Source organism: Gopherus evgoodei, chromosome 1 (assembly GCF_007399415.2).
Source record: "Gopherus evgoodei ecotype Sinaloan lineage chromosome 1, rGopEvg1_v1.p, whole genome shotgun sequence".
NCBI classification, from domain to species: Eukaryota; Metazoa; Chordata; order Testudines; family Testudinidae; genus Gopherus; species Gopherus evgoodei.
This window is the reverse complement of record NC_044322.1, coordinates 261673578-261692110: the sequence shown is the minus strand read 5'-3', so window position 1 is coordinate 261692110 and position 18533 is coordinate 261673578. Positions and strand designations below refer to the sequence as shown.

At 41.6% G+C, this 18533-nt stretch overlaps 1 protein-coding gene across 1 annotated transcript; it reads right to left on the bottom strand.

Annotated features, from left to right (window-relative positions):
- Positions 1-4698: 4698 nt before the first annotated feature.
- SPIC (Spi-C transcription factor) lies at positions 4699-18060 on the bottom strand. Its single transcript, XM_030549265.1, has 5 exons — positions 18028-18060; positions 14669-14762; positions 12471-12586; positions 8202-8310; positions 4699-5120 (listed from the first exon to the last, which is right to left on the bottom strand). Exons 1-5 carry the CDS (start codon positions 18058-18060, stop codon positions 4699-4701), a joined length of 774 nt encoding a protein of 257 aa, XP_030405125.1.
- Positions 18061-18533: the final 473 nt, after the last annotated feature.

Here is an 18533-nt window from a genome sequence, read left to right as displayed (position 1 = left end):
CCTGACTGCCCCAACCCCATCCCCCATCCACCACCACCCTGACTGATCCCCAGAACTCCCATGTCTACCCAACTCCCCCATTCCTCATCCCCTGACTGCCCCCCCAGAGCCTCCCCCCCCCAACCACTCCCTGTCCCTTATCTAACCCTTCCTCCCAGCCCCAGGCCAGTCCCCTTACCATGCTGCTCAGGGCAGTGTGTATGGATGCCGCACGGCCAGCTGAAGCTGCAGAGCTGGCCAGGAGTGGTACAGAGCACTGGCGCCAGGCTCTGCGAGAAGGGAGAAGGCGGGGGAGGGGCCGGGGGGAGCCTCCTTTGGTGGGAGCTCAGGCGGGCCAGACAGGACGGTCCTGTGGGCCATGTGGCCCATGGGCTGGTGTAACAATAGAAAAACCTCCCTCTCCCAATTGCCCACCCTGTTAATAACTGGTTTTAAACCCACTTCTAAATTTAACAACCAGTTCACACGAACCGGAGTGAACCGGCTCCAGTTCACCATTGCTCATAAGTATCCCTGGGCTCAAACCAATCATTTAGCACTCCTCCCCCCACTCATATTCTCCCACTGCAAAAATAAGATCTTAACTTTCTCATTGTTTGCCCTTCTTTCTAGTTCTCCTGACCTCTCTTCCCAGTCACCACTAATTCTTCTTAAGAGCATGTGCTCTTCCCCCTTTGCCTCTACAAATTCTCTTTACACTCTCATTTCTTCTCGGTCTGAATAACCTCCAGTTCTTCTACTCCTCACAAAGTGGTTTTCTAGCAGTTCCCTACAATTCTCCTTCATCCCCATATCTCTACACCTACAGGTATATACTCTCACCTGTTAGACTAGGGCCAGTAAGACAGGCAGAATTGCAGGGTCACAATGCATGGATGACATGATGGTATTTGGAGGAACAGAATTATCAGACACATGGGTGAACATGATATGTTGGGGAAGAGTCAACATGGCTTTTGTAAAGGGAAATCACGCCTCACTGATCTATTAGAATTCTTTGAGGGTGTCAACAAGCATGTGGACAAGGGAAATCCAATGGCTATAGCGTACTTGGACATTCAGAAAGCCTATGACAAGGTCCATCACCAAAGAGTCTTAAGCAAAGTAAGCAGTCATGGGATAAGAGGAAAGGTGCTCTCATGGATCAGTAACTGGTTAAAAGATAGAAAACAAAGGGTATGAATAACTAGCCAGTTTTCACAGTGGAGAAAGGGTCACTCAAGGATCTGTACTGGGATCAGCGCTTTTCAACATATTCATAAATGTTCTGGAAAAAAGAGGTAAACATTGAGGTGGCAAAGTTTTCAGATGATATAAAATGACTCAAGATAGTTAAGTCCAAAGCAGACTGCAAAGAGTTACAGAGGGATCTCACTAAACTGGGTGACTGGGCAACAAAATGGCAGATGAAATTCAGTGTTGATAAATGCAAAGTAATGCACATTAGAAAACATAATCCCAACTATGCATGCAAAATGATGGGGGTCTAAATTAGCTGGTACCACTCAAGAAAGAGATCTTGGAGTTATTGTGAATAATTCTCTGAAAACATCTGCTCTGTGTGCAGCGGCAATCAAAATAGCTAACAGAATGTTAGGAACCATTAGTAAAGGGATGGAAAATACCATAGTACCGCTCTACATATCTGTTGGACTCCCATACTTTGAATACTGGGTGAAGTTCTGGTTTCCCCTTCTCAAAAAAGATATATTACAATTGGAAAAGGTACCAAGAAGGACAACAAAAATGATTAGGGATATGGAACAGCTTCCATATGAAGCGAGATTAAAAAGACTGAGACTGTTCATTTTAGAAAAGAGATGACTGGGGAGGGAGGGGGAATATGACTGAGGACTATAAAATCATGAATGGTGTGGAAAAAGTGAATAGGGAAGTGTTATTTACTCCCTTCACATAACACAAGAACCAGAGGTCACCCAATGAAATTAATTGGCAGCAGGTTTAAAACAAACATAAGGAAGTAGTTCTGCACACAACACAGGGTCAGCTCATTGCCACAGGATGTTGTGAAGGTCAAAAGTATAAGTGGGTTCAAAAAAGAATTTCATAAGTTCATGGAGGATAGGTCCACCAATGGCTATTAGCCCACAAGGTCTGGGATGTGACCCCATGCTCTGGGTGCCCCTAAATCTCTGTTTGCCAGAAGCTGGGACTGAATGACAGGGGATTGGTCACCCATCAGTTACCCTGTTCTGTTCTTTTCCTGTGAAGCATGGAGCACTGGTCACTGTTGGAAGACAGGATACTGGGCTAGATGGCCCATGGGTCTGACCCAGTATGGCCATTCTTACGTTCACCACTGCTGTTAACTCTCCATGCTTTGTTCAGCAGATTATCAGACCAACATGCCAAAGCCTAATACTTATATCAAAATTTTAAACAAAATAATTGTATCAATCTCAATAAGTATTTATTTTCTAGGCAAACAGCTGAGGCCAAAAGCAGCAAATCTGAACATACAATGTTAGACAAAACAAACATTTAATTTGATACATGCTGTTGTAAGATTCAAGTGACTATCAAAATCAGTGTGGAAGGGGAGACACAGACATAATAACTAAACTCACTCAGCCTCCTAAATAGTTTGCACATATTCAGAAAGTTCAAGTTAGTTACATTTTGTACTTGCATGTTTATTTACATAGAGAAGGAATCACAAATTAAAGAGCTTCATCTCACACTCTGACTTCGGGTAATATTCCTGGTATGGTAGGATTGGTCTTTAGTGGTATGGCAGGATTGGACCCAAATGTGTAGTACCAGAAACATTCTGGTGTCTTTTTTATCATATTAAAGTCTGTATGTTACAAGAAATGTCAACAAAACAGAACACTGATAAATCCTGCACTCCTTAGTCAGCAAACTCCCACTGACTTCAGTAATTGGACCCATTATTGGTATAATGTTATGGCTTCACTCAAGTTTCTTGTAATACAACCTGTCTATCATATTAAAAATTAACTTCCGTTAGAGTTTTGCTTGCTAGGGAATGTAGTATTGGAGCCACTATCAAAAGTGATTGCCTCACCACCCCCAATATTAATAAACACTATGTAGGGCCTCATTTTGATCTTACCTACATTGGTGTATATCAGGATTAACTATCAAAGTCAATTGAGTTACTCTGGTGTAAAAATCAGTGTGAGATCAGAATCAGGCCTGTTATTTTCATACCCATCAAGATTATTCCACACTGGAGCTACTTCCTCATGATTTCATGTTAATGTCAGACAGGTCAGGTCAACATTATTAATGCCCTTTACAAACCATTTTTTTCTCCATACATATTTGTGTTTATAGTTACCATGGGCAAATAAAGGCCTTGTGGGACTGGATCCAGATCCCATGGATCTATCTGGGACAAAACCTGAAGTGACATAAATGATGAGGTAAGCTGGTCAGTGAACAGATGTAAATGGTAAAGTAATATAACTTGCACTAACTTTGCAACGAGTGCATGTATTCTGTGTCTATCTAAATTTAATTTCCTCAACACTAATAAAGTGTGAGGCTGCTGAGTGGAGACGGAGAGTGGTATTTTAAACATGTAAGTTATAACTACTTAAGAGAATGTAAAAAATAGATTTGTTATTTACAACTGAATACAAAAATGCTGTTCCTTTAAAAATGCAGCTTCTAGAAATATGAGGAAAAGAACTGTAAATAAATTTTAAAAAGTTTAATCCCTGATGAACCCCTTCCTGGTATAGTAGCTCTCCCAGTGAGTGTCACTGTCAGTAATGAAATGAGTGCCTGGAAATCCTGACTCTGTATATCAAGGAGTCAGCTCCTCCACCCTGCTCCCAGCTCCCATGTCATGTAGGCGCATAAATCCAGCACGGTATTTAGTTAGAAAATGTCACTAATGAGAAGTATTGGTTAATAAAGCTAGCACTAGCGGCAGGTGGTTTAACACCCTCTAACTCATATTTCGTGTGCATCCATCTAAAAGCAAGTCTGAATAGTGGAGTATAGGTACATATGAACTCTGTGATTTGAAAACTCAGGGCCATACCCTGCCATTTTTCCATGCACAGAAGTGCCAGTGAAGTCAGTGAGAGTCGCACGAGGATCAGTGTGAGGATATGGCCAGTGATGTCAAACAGACAACAGGTCAAATTCTGATCTTGGTTACAGAGGTGTGAACCTGGAGTAACTCCTCTAATTGATATAATGGAGATCAGAATCTGACCTATCAACTGCTGCCTGTATAGATGAATTCATGGAGATTAAGTCCATTAATGGCTATTAGCCAGGATGGGGTAAGGAATGGTGTCCCTAGGCTTTGTTTGTCAGAGGGTGGTGATGGATGGCAAGAGAGAGATCACTTGATCATTGCCTGTTAGGTTCACTCCCTCTGGGGCACCTGGCATTGGCCACTGTCGGTGGACAGGATACTGGGTTGCATGGACCTTTGGTCTGACCCAGTACGGCTGTTCTTATGTTCTTATGTTCTTACAGTTAATGAAAGTTTCTCATTCACTGCAATGGGTGCAAAATTAGGCCAGCACTGAACTGTTCTTTTCTGATAATCACACTCATGGTGTGTGTGTGTGTTTGTGTGCATGTGTGTGTGTATTTGTTACATTTTAAAAGAAAAATATATATATTGAGATAAGAATTGTGAGCTTTAAGATATTTCTAACTATTAAAAAGATAAATGAATGTGACACGTGTCTAGCCGTTAGCATGCTGCAGCTCATTGTTATACATGTAATTGTTATAAGTGATCCAGTCGTCTGAACACTGGTATTCTTGACTGTACTGAAGATACTGACAATAAACTGTTTCTTTCCCCAGGAAGTAAGAAGGGGAGAGTCTTTGTAAAACAGCTGCACTGAACTGATATGTCAGCTTCCTTCGGATTTTAATGATTTCCCCTGTTCTTCCATAGTTCCTCAATGCTCTGGCCATTTTCTGATATGTCATGACCTTGCGGTTTCCCTTTCTTTCCCCCCACAGCTCTGCAAGTTTCTCCTTGTTTTTGGAAACAAACTGGAAGACACCATGGGGTTTATCCACCCACTGGATGCAATTTGCCATATCTGGGTCACACAGAGACTCATGAAGATATTCAAACAGGCGAAGCTTTTTTCTTCCTATCAAAAAATAAAATGCAAGTGGTCAGAGCAAAGTCTGGGTCAAAGTACCCAGCCACAGATTAAAAGGCCAGTATAACAGGAGCAGTAGAAGACCAGCAATGGATTTAATAGAGCTATAGTTGTGAGATATAGCCAGACTGTGACAATAGGGATTTGATTATTACAAGATTGATAGTGGGGTATATGGTGACCATAAATAACATTTGGCACTTTGGTAGCTGGCCTCAAAAGTGGCAAATTTAACAAGATAGTTAGACAGACTTCTAATGAATGCTGGGGGGAGTCCATAGTCAAGATACATATTGGAACCAATGCCATGGAGCAATGCAGGAAAGAATTTCTGAATGGAACCGGTCAGAATATTTAGGTAAAAGGAGTGGGGTTTTTGTTGTTGTTGTGGTTGCTGAAATATGCTGTTTTGTCAAGGCCAAAACAATTTGGGTTCAACGAATCGATTCTGACCAACTGGGAAGGTTTCTGAGGTCCAGGATGGACTTGCTGGTCAATTATAGAGAGAGATCTGAATCAAAACCCTGACCTTTTTTATCACAAAATAGGCAATTGACACAATTCCATTTCACAAAAATGTTTGTTTTCATTCCAAGTTAGAACGAAAACAAATTTTAATACCTCAAAAGTTGTCGTGAAACAGAATTGTCATCCTCCAGCCACCTCTGGTTCTGGAGGCTTAAGGTAAATTACTAGGAAACAGGCTTAACTCCAGGGCTTTAAATTTGCTTTTGTCTGAAGTGCTTCTAGTTCCATGCTCAAAGCCAGCCAGCCAGGGGATCAGAAGCCAGTGTAAAGAGGTGGGACTTAGGGCAGGTCTACAATAAAAGTGATACAGCAGCTGCACCACTGGCGCGTCTGGTGAAGATGCTCTCTGCCAACGGGGGAGTGCTCTCCCATTGTCATAATTACTCCATCTCCTTGAGAGGCGGAAGCTATGTTGTTGGGAGTGTGTCTCCAGTCAACATAGCACAGGTGTGGACAGCGCTTAGGTTGCTGTAACTTGAGTCGCTCGGGGTGGTGGTGTCTTTTTCACACCCCTGAGAGATGTAAGTTAGATCGACATAAGCGGTAATATAGACCTGCCCTTAATTTTATTGAACACAGGGGGAAAATTGGGGGAAGCGAGAGTCTATGCAGAAGCTCCACTTTAACCAAAGTGGAAGCAGACTGCTGGCACCTAAAGCTAATACGATTTGGGGTGATTGTTTTAAACTAGGAGGGGGGAAGCTGACAGTTGCCCAGGAGCACTTAGTCCAGACCAAGACATCTGCTAGGGATGACAGTAACCCTGCATCTGGTAAAAAAGAATAGGACAGCTGTACTGGAGGAGGAACCACTTGAGCTCAGAGGTACTTTCCAGAAAAGTAACAGGATGTCAGACTAAGGAGTTAATTAAAAATAGGCATACAGCTATGTAGCCTATAGGACCCATATTATCTAAACAACATTATTAACCTCCCTAAAATCAGGCAACAGCTAGAAACAAATACTCTGCTACCACAATGAAAAGTTTAAAAACAAAAATAAGTGAACTAGAATGCCTTGCAATGGAAGAGGGCCCCGACGAAGTGGGTATTCACCCACGAAAGCTCATGCTCCAATACGTCTGTTAGTCTATAAGGTGCCACAGGACTCTTTGCTGCTTTTACAGGACATAATAGGCACTTCCGAAACTTGGTAGAATGACAAAAGTCAAGGTGTCCTGGCTAGAAACTATACAGGAAGTTGCAGCAGTAGCACTATCATTAACAGAGTCCATATAATAAAGTTAAAAGTTTGGAGTGGAAAATCAGTATGGATACAAATGACAAGTCAGAATACAAATATACTAGAAGGGTGTATAGTTCTGGTCTCTTGACCAGCAGAAGGATATTGAGTACACAGGGCTGAAAGAGAGCAAACAGGCAACTTAGTCTAACAAAAGAATAATAATCAAATGTATCCGCAACTAACAACATGTTAAATGGTCAAGTATTGCATTAGGATAAGTTTTAGAGAGCCAATATTTCCATATTTTTAGTGATTGCTTCTTGGAATAGTGAGCTCTAGTGCGCGCCGGAGAGGCTATTATTGACTTAGTCCCAAAGAGTTTATTCAAGAAGTAACTATAGTTGAACCACTAGGTCATAGTGACCAAAGTATAATCAAGTTTAACATCAGTCAGCAAGAGAACATAACAAAAGTTGGCACTCTGAGACTAAACATTAGAAAGGGAATTTTCAAACACAACAACAGAAAAGGGATGCTACTCAACAAGACCCTCAAGTCAAAAAAGGGGCATTTCATCTCAGCATGAAGGCTACTTAAGTCTACCATAGCAGAGTCACAGCAGGCATGCTTACCACTAAACAAAAACAAGCAGAAAGGCAAGAAAAACAGAGTGGTTAAATTGCAAGGTGCATGAGGTAATTCGAGCCAAACCAGATATCCTTCAGAAAATGGATATCCAACTCTAGTGAAGTCAATAGAATGGAGCATAAACTATGGTAAAATGCACAATGAAATTTAGGAAAGCTAAAAGGGAATTTGAAGAGCAAATGGACAAAGACATAAAATAAATTAAAATTTTATTTAGGTATATCAAAAGCTTACCAGGGAACTGATGAGTCTGCTGGACCACAGGGAATAAAATAAATAAATAAAGTGGATATGTGGACATTTGCAGAGAGCTAAATGATTTCTTTGCACTGGTCTTCACCACAGATGATTTACCTTTTTTCAGGTAAGGAGGTGGTATTGTCCAAGACTGAGATATCAAAAGATGTATCTATTCTTGGAAAAGGACAATCTTCTGGTGGAATAACATCTTGATGTAGGGGGTTCCATAAATCAGATGGCTAGATTATTCCAGTCTTTTTGCTATCTGCCTGCAGACCTCAGATCAGAATTAAGCCCTTTGGGAGTTGTATTCCAGTAAATATTACATCAAAAGATTAATTAAATTTCTCCTGATAATAGTAAAGGAAAGAATTGAGGAAATAATGAAAGAAGCATGATTCACCACTTCTAAAAGAAGGATATGGAGATAACACAATGTTCACAGATAGTAGAGTTCTTTCTACACACCTTTCCCTCCTTTTTGCTGGCTAGCAGTAGTATGCATCACTTGGTTTTCTGGAATATTCGACAGAGTGTGGTAAACAGTTCCTTCAGAATATAAATCTGTTGCACTATTCTTCAAGAAATTAAGACAACAAAGCATTACTACCAGAAAACACCATGAGAGAAAAAGAAAACTTGAAAGGAACTGGCTCACTGGATAGCCTCAGGAATCCTATCATTCATCACATGGCACACAGGAGATTTCCCTCCCACCACTACTGTGTGTAGTACATAGTGTTAATAAAGAGTACTGTCAAACTAGGAGAAACAAGGTGAGTGAGGTAATATCTTTTGTTGGACCAACTTCAGTTGGTGAGACAAGCTTTTGAACAACACAGAGCTCTTCTTCAAGTTCAGGAAAGGTATTCCTAGGCCTGGTCTACACTACACGTTTAAACCGATTTTAGCAGTGTTAAACCGATTTAACGCTGTACCCATCCACACTACGAGGCCCTTTATATCGATATAAAGGGCTCTTTAAATCGGTTTCTGTACTCCTCCCCGACTAGAGGAGTACCGCTAAAATCGGTATTAACATATCGGATTAGAGTTAGTGTGGCCGCAAATCGACGGTGTTGGCCTCCGGGCGGTATCCCACAGTGCACCACTGTGACCGCTCTGGACAGCAATCTCAGCTCGGATGCAGTGGCCAGGTAAACAGGAAAAGCCCTGCGAAATTTTGATTTTCATTTCCTGTTTGCCCAGCGTGGAGCTCTGATCAGCACGGGTGGTCATGCAGTCCCAAATCCAAAAAGAGCTCCAGCATGGACCGTATGGGAGATACTGAATCTGATTGCTGTATGGGGAAACAAATCTGTTCTATCAGAGCTCCGTTACAGAAGACAAAATGCCAAAGCGTTTGAAAAAAAAATCTCCAGGCTACACAGTGCTGCGTGACAAGCGTAACGGGAAGCCAGAGACTCAAATGGACGCTCATGGAGGGAGGGAGGGGGTACTGAGGACTCCAGCTATCCCATAGTCCCCAGCAGTCTCCGAAAAGTATTTGCATTCTTGGCTGAGCTCCCAATTCCTGTAGGTTCAAACACATTGTCCGGCGTGGTTCAGGGAATAGCTCGTCAATTTACTCCCCCCACCACCACCACGTGAAAGAAAAGGGAAAGAAATCATTTCTTGACTTCTTTCAGTGTCATCCTATGTCTACTGAATGCTGCTGGTAGACGCGATGCTGCAGCAGTGAAGAGCAGTATCCACTCCTCTCCCCTCCCCGGTGGCAGACGGTGCAGTAGGACTGGTAACCGTCCTTCTTATCAACCCGTGAGTGCTCCTGGCTGGCTTCAGGTGAGGCTGGCCGGGGGAACCTGGGTGAAAATAGGAATGACTCCCGGTCATTCCCAGTAGATGGTACAGAACGGCTGGTAACCGTCTTCATCATAGCGACTGGGGGCTAAGCTTCAATCAGCCCCCTCCCTTTCATGTGAAAAGAAAAGATTCTGTACTGCCTGGACTATCATAGCAGTGGGATGCTGGGCTCCTCTCCCTCACACTGCTTAATGTCCTGCCTGGACTGTCATAGCACCGGGAGGCTGCCTCCCCCTCATTTTATGTCACTAAAAACTCAGTGTTTCTTATTCCTGCGTTCTTTATTACTTCATGACACAAATGGGGGGGACACTGCCATGGTAGCCCAGGAAGGTTGGGGGAGGAGGGAAGCAACGGGTGGGGTTGTTGCAGGGGCACCCCTCGTGAATGGCATGTAGCTCATCATTTTTGCGGGATCTGACATGGAGCAGCTGTACTCTCTGATACACTGCTTCTCTAGTACATTTGCCCCATATTCTAGGCAGGACTGACTCTATTTTTAGAAACCATAAAGGAGGGATTGACTCAGAGAGTCATTCCCAGTTTTGCTTTTGCGCCCCTGGCCGATCTCAGCCAGGGGCACCCATGATAGCAGCAGACAGCATAGAAGGACAGATAACCGTCATCTTATTGCCAAATTACACTGGCAGCAGACAGTACAGAACGACTGGTAACCATCTCTGCTATCATGCAAAAGCAAATGAATGCTGATGTGTAGCGCTGGAGTATCACCTCTGTCCGCGGCATCCAGTACACATTCGGTGACTGTAAAAAAAAAAGGCTGAACGGGCTCCATGGTTGCCGTGTTATGGTGTCTGCCAGGGCAATCCAGGGAAAAAGGGCGCAAAATGATTGTCTGCCGTTGCTTTCCCGGAGGAAGGAATGACTGACGACATTTACCCAGAACCACCCGCGACAATGATTTTTGCCCCATCAGGCACTGGGCTCTCAACCCAGAATTCTAAGGGGCGGGGGAGACTGTGGGAACTATGGGATAGCTATGGAATAGCTACCCACAGTGCAATGCTCCGGAAATCGACGCTAGCCTCGGACCATGGACGCATACCGCCAAATTAATGTGCTTAGTGTGGCCGCGTGCACTCGACTTTATACAACCTGTTTTATAAAACCGGTTTATGTAAAATCGGAATAATCCCATAGTGTAGACGTACCCCTAGTGTCACAGCTAAATAACAGATTGTTACAGCAAAAGTAGTTAGCACATATTCTAAGGGACATTCAAGGTAGAGTGGTCTGTTAACAACCTCTGCAGTCATAGGACAAAAAGGGTGGTTAGTGGGTTACAGATTGTAATAAACCTTAAATCTAGTGTCTCTGTTCAGTCCACGATTTTTAGGCTATATCTATACTACAGGTTATATCAGTGTAACTTATGTCGCTCAGGGGAATGAATAAATCACACACACACACACACACACACACGCCTCATACATTACACTGACATAGGAATTGGTGTGGACAGCGCTATGTCACGGAGGCTGGAGAAGGTAAGCCAACGAGAGAGCTTAGAGCAGCTACATTAGAGAGCTTTAATCAGCACAGCTGCATTACCTCTGGCTGCACTGATGCAGCTGCGCTGCTGTACACTCTCTTGTGTAACCATGCCCTTAGTGTCCAGCAAAGTTATGAATTTAAGCTCCTAGACTCCTCTTTGGAAAGTGTTGGGCAGGTTCCCTTTGAGAATGAGGACTGATAGGTCAGACATAGAGTGATCACTTTGATGGAACCAAGCTACTCGTGACTCTCACCAGGTCTTCCCGCTGTGGAGGGGACTCTGTGGGGAAGGCAATGCAGCCTAGGGCCTATCAGCATACTAAGAAGCAGATCATGGAGTAAGGGTGATGTTTTCTTTCAGTATTGGAAGACCACTCTCATTAAAAATGGAGAAGGTCTTGCAGGGTAGAGTTGTACCAAGGGGCCCAAACCCTAACCCCCGACCCTCTGCCACCTCCCCTCTCTAAAATTAGGCTGTTGGTGAGGCAACCACATGCACAGTACTCAGCAATCTTGCTTTCCTTCTTATAATCCATGTCAGTCAAGAGAATCATTTAAAAACATCCCAAAATGGAGAGAGACTGGACACTGGAGTTTGTTCTTCTCAGCCTGCTGACCAAATAATATAAAGGTAACCCTTTCCCACCTTATTGGTAGTTTTGTCTGTTACTTTGCACAGAGCTCCAGTGATCCACATTAATTGATGAACCACCGTGCAAAAGCCTAAGAATTACATCTCCATCAGTACCCTTTGATCTCTTCTATCCAATGGTGTCAAACAGTTAATCTTGGTGCTAAAGAGAGATCATGAAACACACTGTGCAAAGATTTTCCCATTCCGTTTTAAACTGAATTACTCCTGACCAGGCAGGCACCAAGTTTATAATCTGCTAGGGAGTACTCCTCCTGGCTCTGCCCAGACCCTACCCCCAGTCCACCCCTTCCCCCAATGCCCCATCTCACCCTGCTTCTTCCCACCCACACTCCACCCCCGCCTTGCCTCTTTCCTGCCTATTCATGCCCCCGCTTTGCCTCTTCCCACCCCGTTCCACCCCCACTCCCCCGAGTGTGCTGTGCCCTCACTCCTCCTCCCTCCCCCCCAGCGCCTCCTGAAAACGCGAAACAGCTGATCCGTGGCAGGTGGTAGGCACGGGAAGGGAGGGGAGGTGCTGATTGGCAGGGCCTGCCGGAGGCAGGAGGTGCTAGGGGGAGGGAGAGGTGTTGATAGGAGGGCTGCCAGTGGATGCTAAGCACCCATCATTTTTTTCCCGTGGGTTGTCCAGCCCCGGAGCACCCATGGAGGTGGCGCCTATGAGGCTGGATTTTTGTCCGGATGGGAAATATGAAGAGATAGCTTTTATTCTTATGGTTGCTTGCTACACTGTGTGATTTACTTACTATTACATTTCTCCAGTTGTATACTGGTTCCTCTGTAGGTGGTGCTGCAGAGTAGTTTGGACTTGCTCTGAGGTGAGGATGGTGGTTGATTAGGGTCGGGCAATTTTTATAATCTACTTGAGAATTTGGAAAAAAAGAGAATGAGTGAGAAAAGGGAAGAAAAGGAAACAATTTTTTAAAAAATCACCTAAATCTTCCTTCCAGGTCTACCATTTTACCTTGTCCTTCTCTGTCTGCCATCTAGATTAGAAATTCTCCAGAGCAGGGACTTTCTTAATATTGGTGGCTTATCCAGCACCAAGCATATAATAGTTATATACTAAGACTAATAATAATAATGTCACTAGGCAGTTGGTTTTTTTAGTTTGACAGAAAACAGAATTCATGAAAAGAGGCTCATTGAGCAATATAAAATAGTTTGGATAATAAAGAAAAGGTCCATGCTCACCAAATATAATGATGAAAGCAGGGAACGTCACAGAAGACTAAAACAAATGTTAGAATTGTTAGAAAGGAAAAGAATACTTTGTACACTTTCTATGGAGATGTCCATCAGTACAGCCAAGTGGAATGAAATAATAAATAGAATTCTGTAAACATGATTTTAGGCAGTTCTATCCTATTGATCTAAAAATCTTCATAATGAGGGGCCTAGAGAATGCTACTAATCTAAATGAACTGCAGGGAAAATATTCCTGTGGTGTGAGCATCTGCAATGCCAAAAAGAATTTACACTGAAATAACTGAAGTCCTCAGGATGTTTAAAGATAGCTTAAGGGCACACTGGGTTGATACATCTGGAAACAATTACACACTGTTTAAATGAACAGAAGACGATTTTGAAGGGATATGCTTATTCCATTTTGAAATGTGGGCCAATCCTGAGAAGTGCTGAGCACTGTGAGTTGCAATGCTTGGCATCTTTCTGGATTGGACCCCTATGAATTTCGACAAGATCAATACTACATATGATACAAGTTATCAACACTTGCAAGAAATTACAATAATAATAATGGGTTCTTTAGCCAATGTAAATCAGCATAGAATGGAGTTACATTGATAAAAACCAGCTGAGGATCTGGCCCAATGTATATATTACTATCTATGCATTAGACCAGGCGTGACCAATCTGAGCCTGAGAAGGAGCCAGAATTTACTAATGTACATTGCCAAAGAGCCACAGTAATACATCAGCAGCCCCCCATCAGTTCCCCTACCCTGCTCCCAGCACCTCCCACCCACCGGCAGCCCTGCCAATCAGTACCTCCCCCCCCCCCTCCCCGCACCTCCCGATCAGCTGTTTTGTGGCTGGGGGGGGGAGTGAGGACACTGCAGGCTCAGGGGAGGGGGCAGGAAGGGGTGGAGTGGGGGTAGGGCCTGTGGCAGAGCCAGGGGTTGAGCATTGAGCATCCCCTGGCACATTGGAAAGTTGGCGCCTGTAGCTCCAGCCCCAGAGTCGGTACCTATACAAGGAGCCGCATATTAACTTCTGAAGAGCCGCTTGTGCTCTGGAGCCCCAGGTTGGCCACCCCTGTATTAGACTATAATAGGTTAACATGTCAAATAATAATATATACCTCTTGGGAGAAAACTGTCAATGGCAGTTTTACAGTTTTGCCACTGATTCAATGGGACCAGGATTTAACACTTTGTCTTCCTGCGTCCCCATATCTATTCATTATGTAAAATTAACAAACAAAAAATAGAAAAGAGCTCAAGTTGTACTGTATTTTGATTCAAAAGACCTCTCTATATTGCAAATCTCAGTTGACAACCCGCCACTGTTTCAAGTTTTTAAAAGCCATCATGTTTACACTTAAAACCTATAAAATCACAATTTTCTAAAAGAGATTATCCAGAACTTAAGTTACTATATATGCACAAAAATGTTTATCTTAATTTGTATTTAATGGATCCATCTTAACGTAAATTCAGTGAATATAGAAATCAATTGTCCTTGAGCGTTTTTTGTTTTGTTTTGGTTTTGCATTGCAAATCATTGTTGCATCAGTTCATCCACAGAATAATTTGTGGGACATTTTGCAGTTAAATACATCCAGAACACTGATAAATGACTGCTGCACAGTAATTATGAATATTTTGACAATAAGAAACTATTGTCCAAACAAAGCAGTCTAAGGTTTTTTATGTATAAAAAATTAAAAATGATAAAGTATAATGAAAATAATTGTTTTTACCTGGTGAATACTGAATCTCACCATCAGAATGTTGCTGTAACACCTCGAAGGCATCTTCAAAGGCTTGACCCAATATGTCTTGGTCAGAATAATTCTGTAAGAACAATAGGTCTTTTCTGCTTGAAATCAACAAAGAACAGCTTTGATACTTCAAATTCCAAGTACTTGGAAAATCCCAAATAAATAGAACACTATAATAGATTATGCATAGAATAAACCATCCTGGAAGAATATAAATTTTGCCGATACTGACAGCCTGATCCTATAACCCTTATACATGTGACTAGTTTCTTGTCTTTTGAGAAGTCTCTTTAAGATCAAGAGGACTATTAATGTGAGTATAATTACCCATGGGTGCAAATGTTTCCAGGATCATGTCTTTAATTTGCAGCAAAAGTTACAAAAGATTGTTTGATTGTTTTATAGTCTTTAATAAGAAGTATTATATCTGTAATATAGCTTATTAAAACTAAAGTTATGAAACAATAACATGGAAGTGGCTTATCATGTGACACACAAATTAGGAACTGAAGGCTACAATATTGTAAAGCAGCATATAGGAAGCCACATTGTGGAATTTTACAAAACTGCTTTTTGCTATTTGTATGGCAGTTTGATATTTTATTCAAAGTAGGGATAACAAAAATTTTGCAAACTATGCAAACTCCTAAGAGTTTTCTAGTAGTAAATTGGAAGCTGTTCTTAATGAAAAATAGGAATAAAGGGACTGCAGACTTACCATTATTTAGATACCAAAGTTGCAATCCTGTTTAAAAGGAAACAATATTATTTTCAGGTATTTCAACATGACTAAAATTACTTCAGTGGAATCAATGGAGCTACTCCAGATTATTAACAGTGCAACTCAGGACAGAATGTGAAATATTTATGTAATTTACATCATTATTGATAAAAGCCTACCTACATTTAGAAAGTGCACTTTGATTGAAGTTTTTTATATAATTATTATTAAATTAGTTACAACATTGATTTTAGAGAATTGTCTTGGATTTTGTATTAAAAATTCCACACAGTTTCTCAATATTAAGATTTTATGGAAGTACCACGTTACTTTCACTAAAACTATTAGTTCTGACATGATTACCTTACATATCTAACCTCTATACATGAACATTTTAGAGACATTTTAAAGTGACTATATATTGCTATTGGCATTAAATCTTGATTACCTTAACCTCTTAATTTCCCAAAGATTATTGGCCTGACTCAACTGCAGGTGTTTAAGTCTTTCTGGGTTTCAGACATCACTGAAAACAAGAATAGTTTTTTTTCCCCCACCGTAATTTAGCATATAAATATGTATGCATATACACAGCCATCCAGAGTAATTGTCAGTCCCTCAAGCAAATTAGATTGTTTTATAAACAATGATGACAGATTAATTTTTAACCAGCTGAACATAGAATATATGTGATGTGCAGCATTATATGTAGATGGTTCCTTAGCATTTCTTTTGGCACATATAGACATATATATTTATGCAGTTTTATATAATTAGTTTTCACTACCTCTCTGAAATGGGCCCTATATTTTACCTCATTAAAGGTTTGATCCTGCTCCATTGAAAACAGTGGAAGTTTTGGCACTGACTTCAATGGAAGTAGAATTAAGCTCCGTAAGAGAATCTGGATGAGGTATTTAAATGTAAATGAGAAACAAATACTTTGTTCCTAACTGACTGTAAAGATCTGACCTGTTAAATACACTCCTGTAAACAAGTAGCAGTGTATTTTAAAATGTATATCAAGGTACTGTCTAATTTTATAGACGTCTTTTAAACCCTTCCTGATTAAATTGTTTGTTATCATATATGTGGTTCTGAGGGTATACACAAAAAGAGTGAAATCCTGGCCCAACAACACCAATGATTGTTTTGCCTTTGACTTCAATGAGATCAGGATTTCTCCTCAATGTCCTGTCTTTATAACATACACAGGAAGGACCAAGTTGCTCTTTGGTATAAAACTATTGATTTTGATTTCAGAGGTAACTTAAGACAGATTTTGGCCCTGGTATTTGTTGCATACTGAGCTTTAGAATTTAATTTAAAGGCTTGATTCTGAATTGCTGAAACCCATGGGAGTTCTTATTTAAAACCACCATTCCTGGCATTTTAATTAACATACATTTCTTAAAATGGAGCTGTTTTATCCCACCAAAAGTCCAGACTAGTAAGTGGTAAAGTTGATTACATTGCTACAATAATTGATGGCTTACATAGCCTAACAAGGTAAAATACTGGTAACGGCTGAATGACTGTACCATTTGCAGAGCTGAAAACAGAGAAAGAGAGAGAAAAATAATCTGAACACTTACCTAGGATAGAAACTTCACATACAACACAAAGAACCAGTTATATAAATAATGAAGGACTGAATTATTACAGCAATAGGCTGGCAGAAAGGTTGCATTAAATAGCTGATTTTGGGGAAGTGCTTCAACTAGGGGTTTTTGTTTTGTTTTTGAGCAAAGGTGCAGCACAGTGCCATCATAGTTTTTAATTTTGTGTAGGGCAATAGATAGAATTACTACATGCTGCAGAATGTTTTTTACAAAATAGTAGCAATTTACTTTGGAATAAAGTAAAGTGTTTAAACTGTTGCTTAAAACAAGCAAAATTATAAGCAATTAAAACTGATTCTGTGTGACTCTGGAACAGCCTTGTAAAATTGTCATGAAAAATGTTATAGCCCAGGTACAAAATTTGCTTGCCTTCCCTTTGCCATGATGATTGGGGTGAGGTGTTGGAGTGGAAAGAGAAATGAATATTGTCCCAGCCATACCGGAAGTAAGACAGGAGGCAATGGATGCGGTTCAATTAGCCCAAAACCTTATTCACTTAAAATACCTGATAATAAATTATACAGTGCAGGTCATAATTTCCTTAATTGTTTCTCCCAATTTGGGATGGCTGCTCTCAGCCTTTCCCTTTCCCAACCTGGTCCCAGCCAACCTGTTGCTGTGACCCTGCTGCCATCCCCTTGTATGAGGCTTAAGGAGTCTGGAGAAGGAGGGGGGTTGGCTCCCTGTTGTACCAGATGTTAGGAGTACTGAGCCCCCTTTCCCCAGCTTCCTTAAGGGAGGCTTTTCTCTAAATCCTCATCCAATCTATTTTATCCTTTAACCTTCCGTAACTAGTACTTGTATTCGACATCTGTCACAGCAATGTGCCAACAATTAGCTTGGATGTCTCCCCCACCGTCTGCCAGATTCACCAATATTTACCAATACCTTCCCTACTATTGGACAAAAATACATCTGCTCCCCAGTCAGATGGGTGTGCCCCCATCCATCCTGAATAACGAATGACCAATAGATATGTGCAAATGAGTAATTACCAATTCCTCCGGATCACACTTGAATTTATACATCTCCCAATTTATGTGCCCCCTGGCCTTATCATGAAGGCTTTATGGCTCCATGCCATACCCTTCACTGCCACATTTCAGACCAAATAATTGTCATAATAACCCAGGAAAAAATCCTGGATCTGCCCCGAATCCTTCTTAACTTTGATTATCAAGTCAACTTGCTGACATGCTCCTACCCTTTGAGCGTTGGCCTGCTAAACCCAGGGTTGGGAGTTCAATCCTTGAGGGGGCCATTTAGGGATCTGGGGCAAAAATCTGTCTGGGGATTGGTCCTGCTTTAAGCAGGGGGATGGACTAGATGCCCTTCTGAGGTCCCTTCCAACCCTGATATTCTATGAGGTGAAAAATAATCATATCTGGGCCCAGATCCACAAAGGTATTTAGGCTTCTAACTTCCACTGATTTCAATGGAAGTTAGGAGCCTAAATACCTTTGTAGATCTAGGCCTTGGGGTCTGCAGTCATGGTAACACA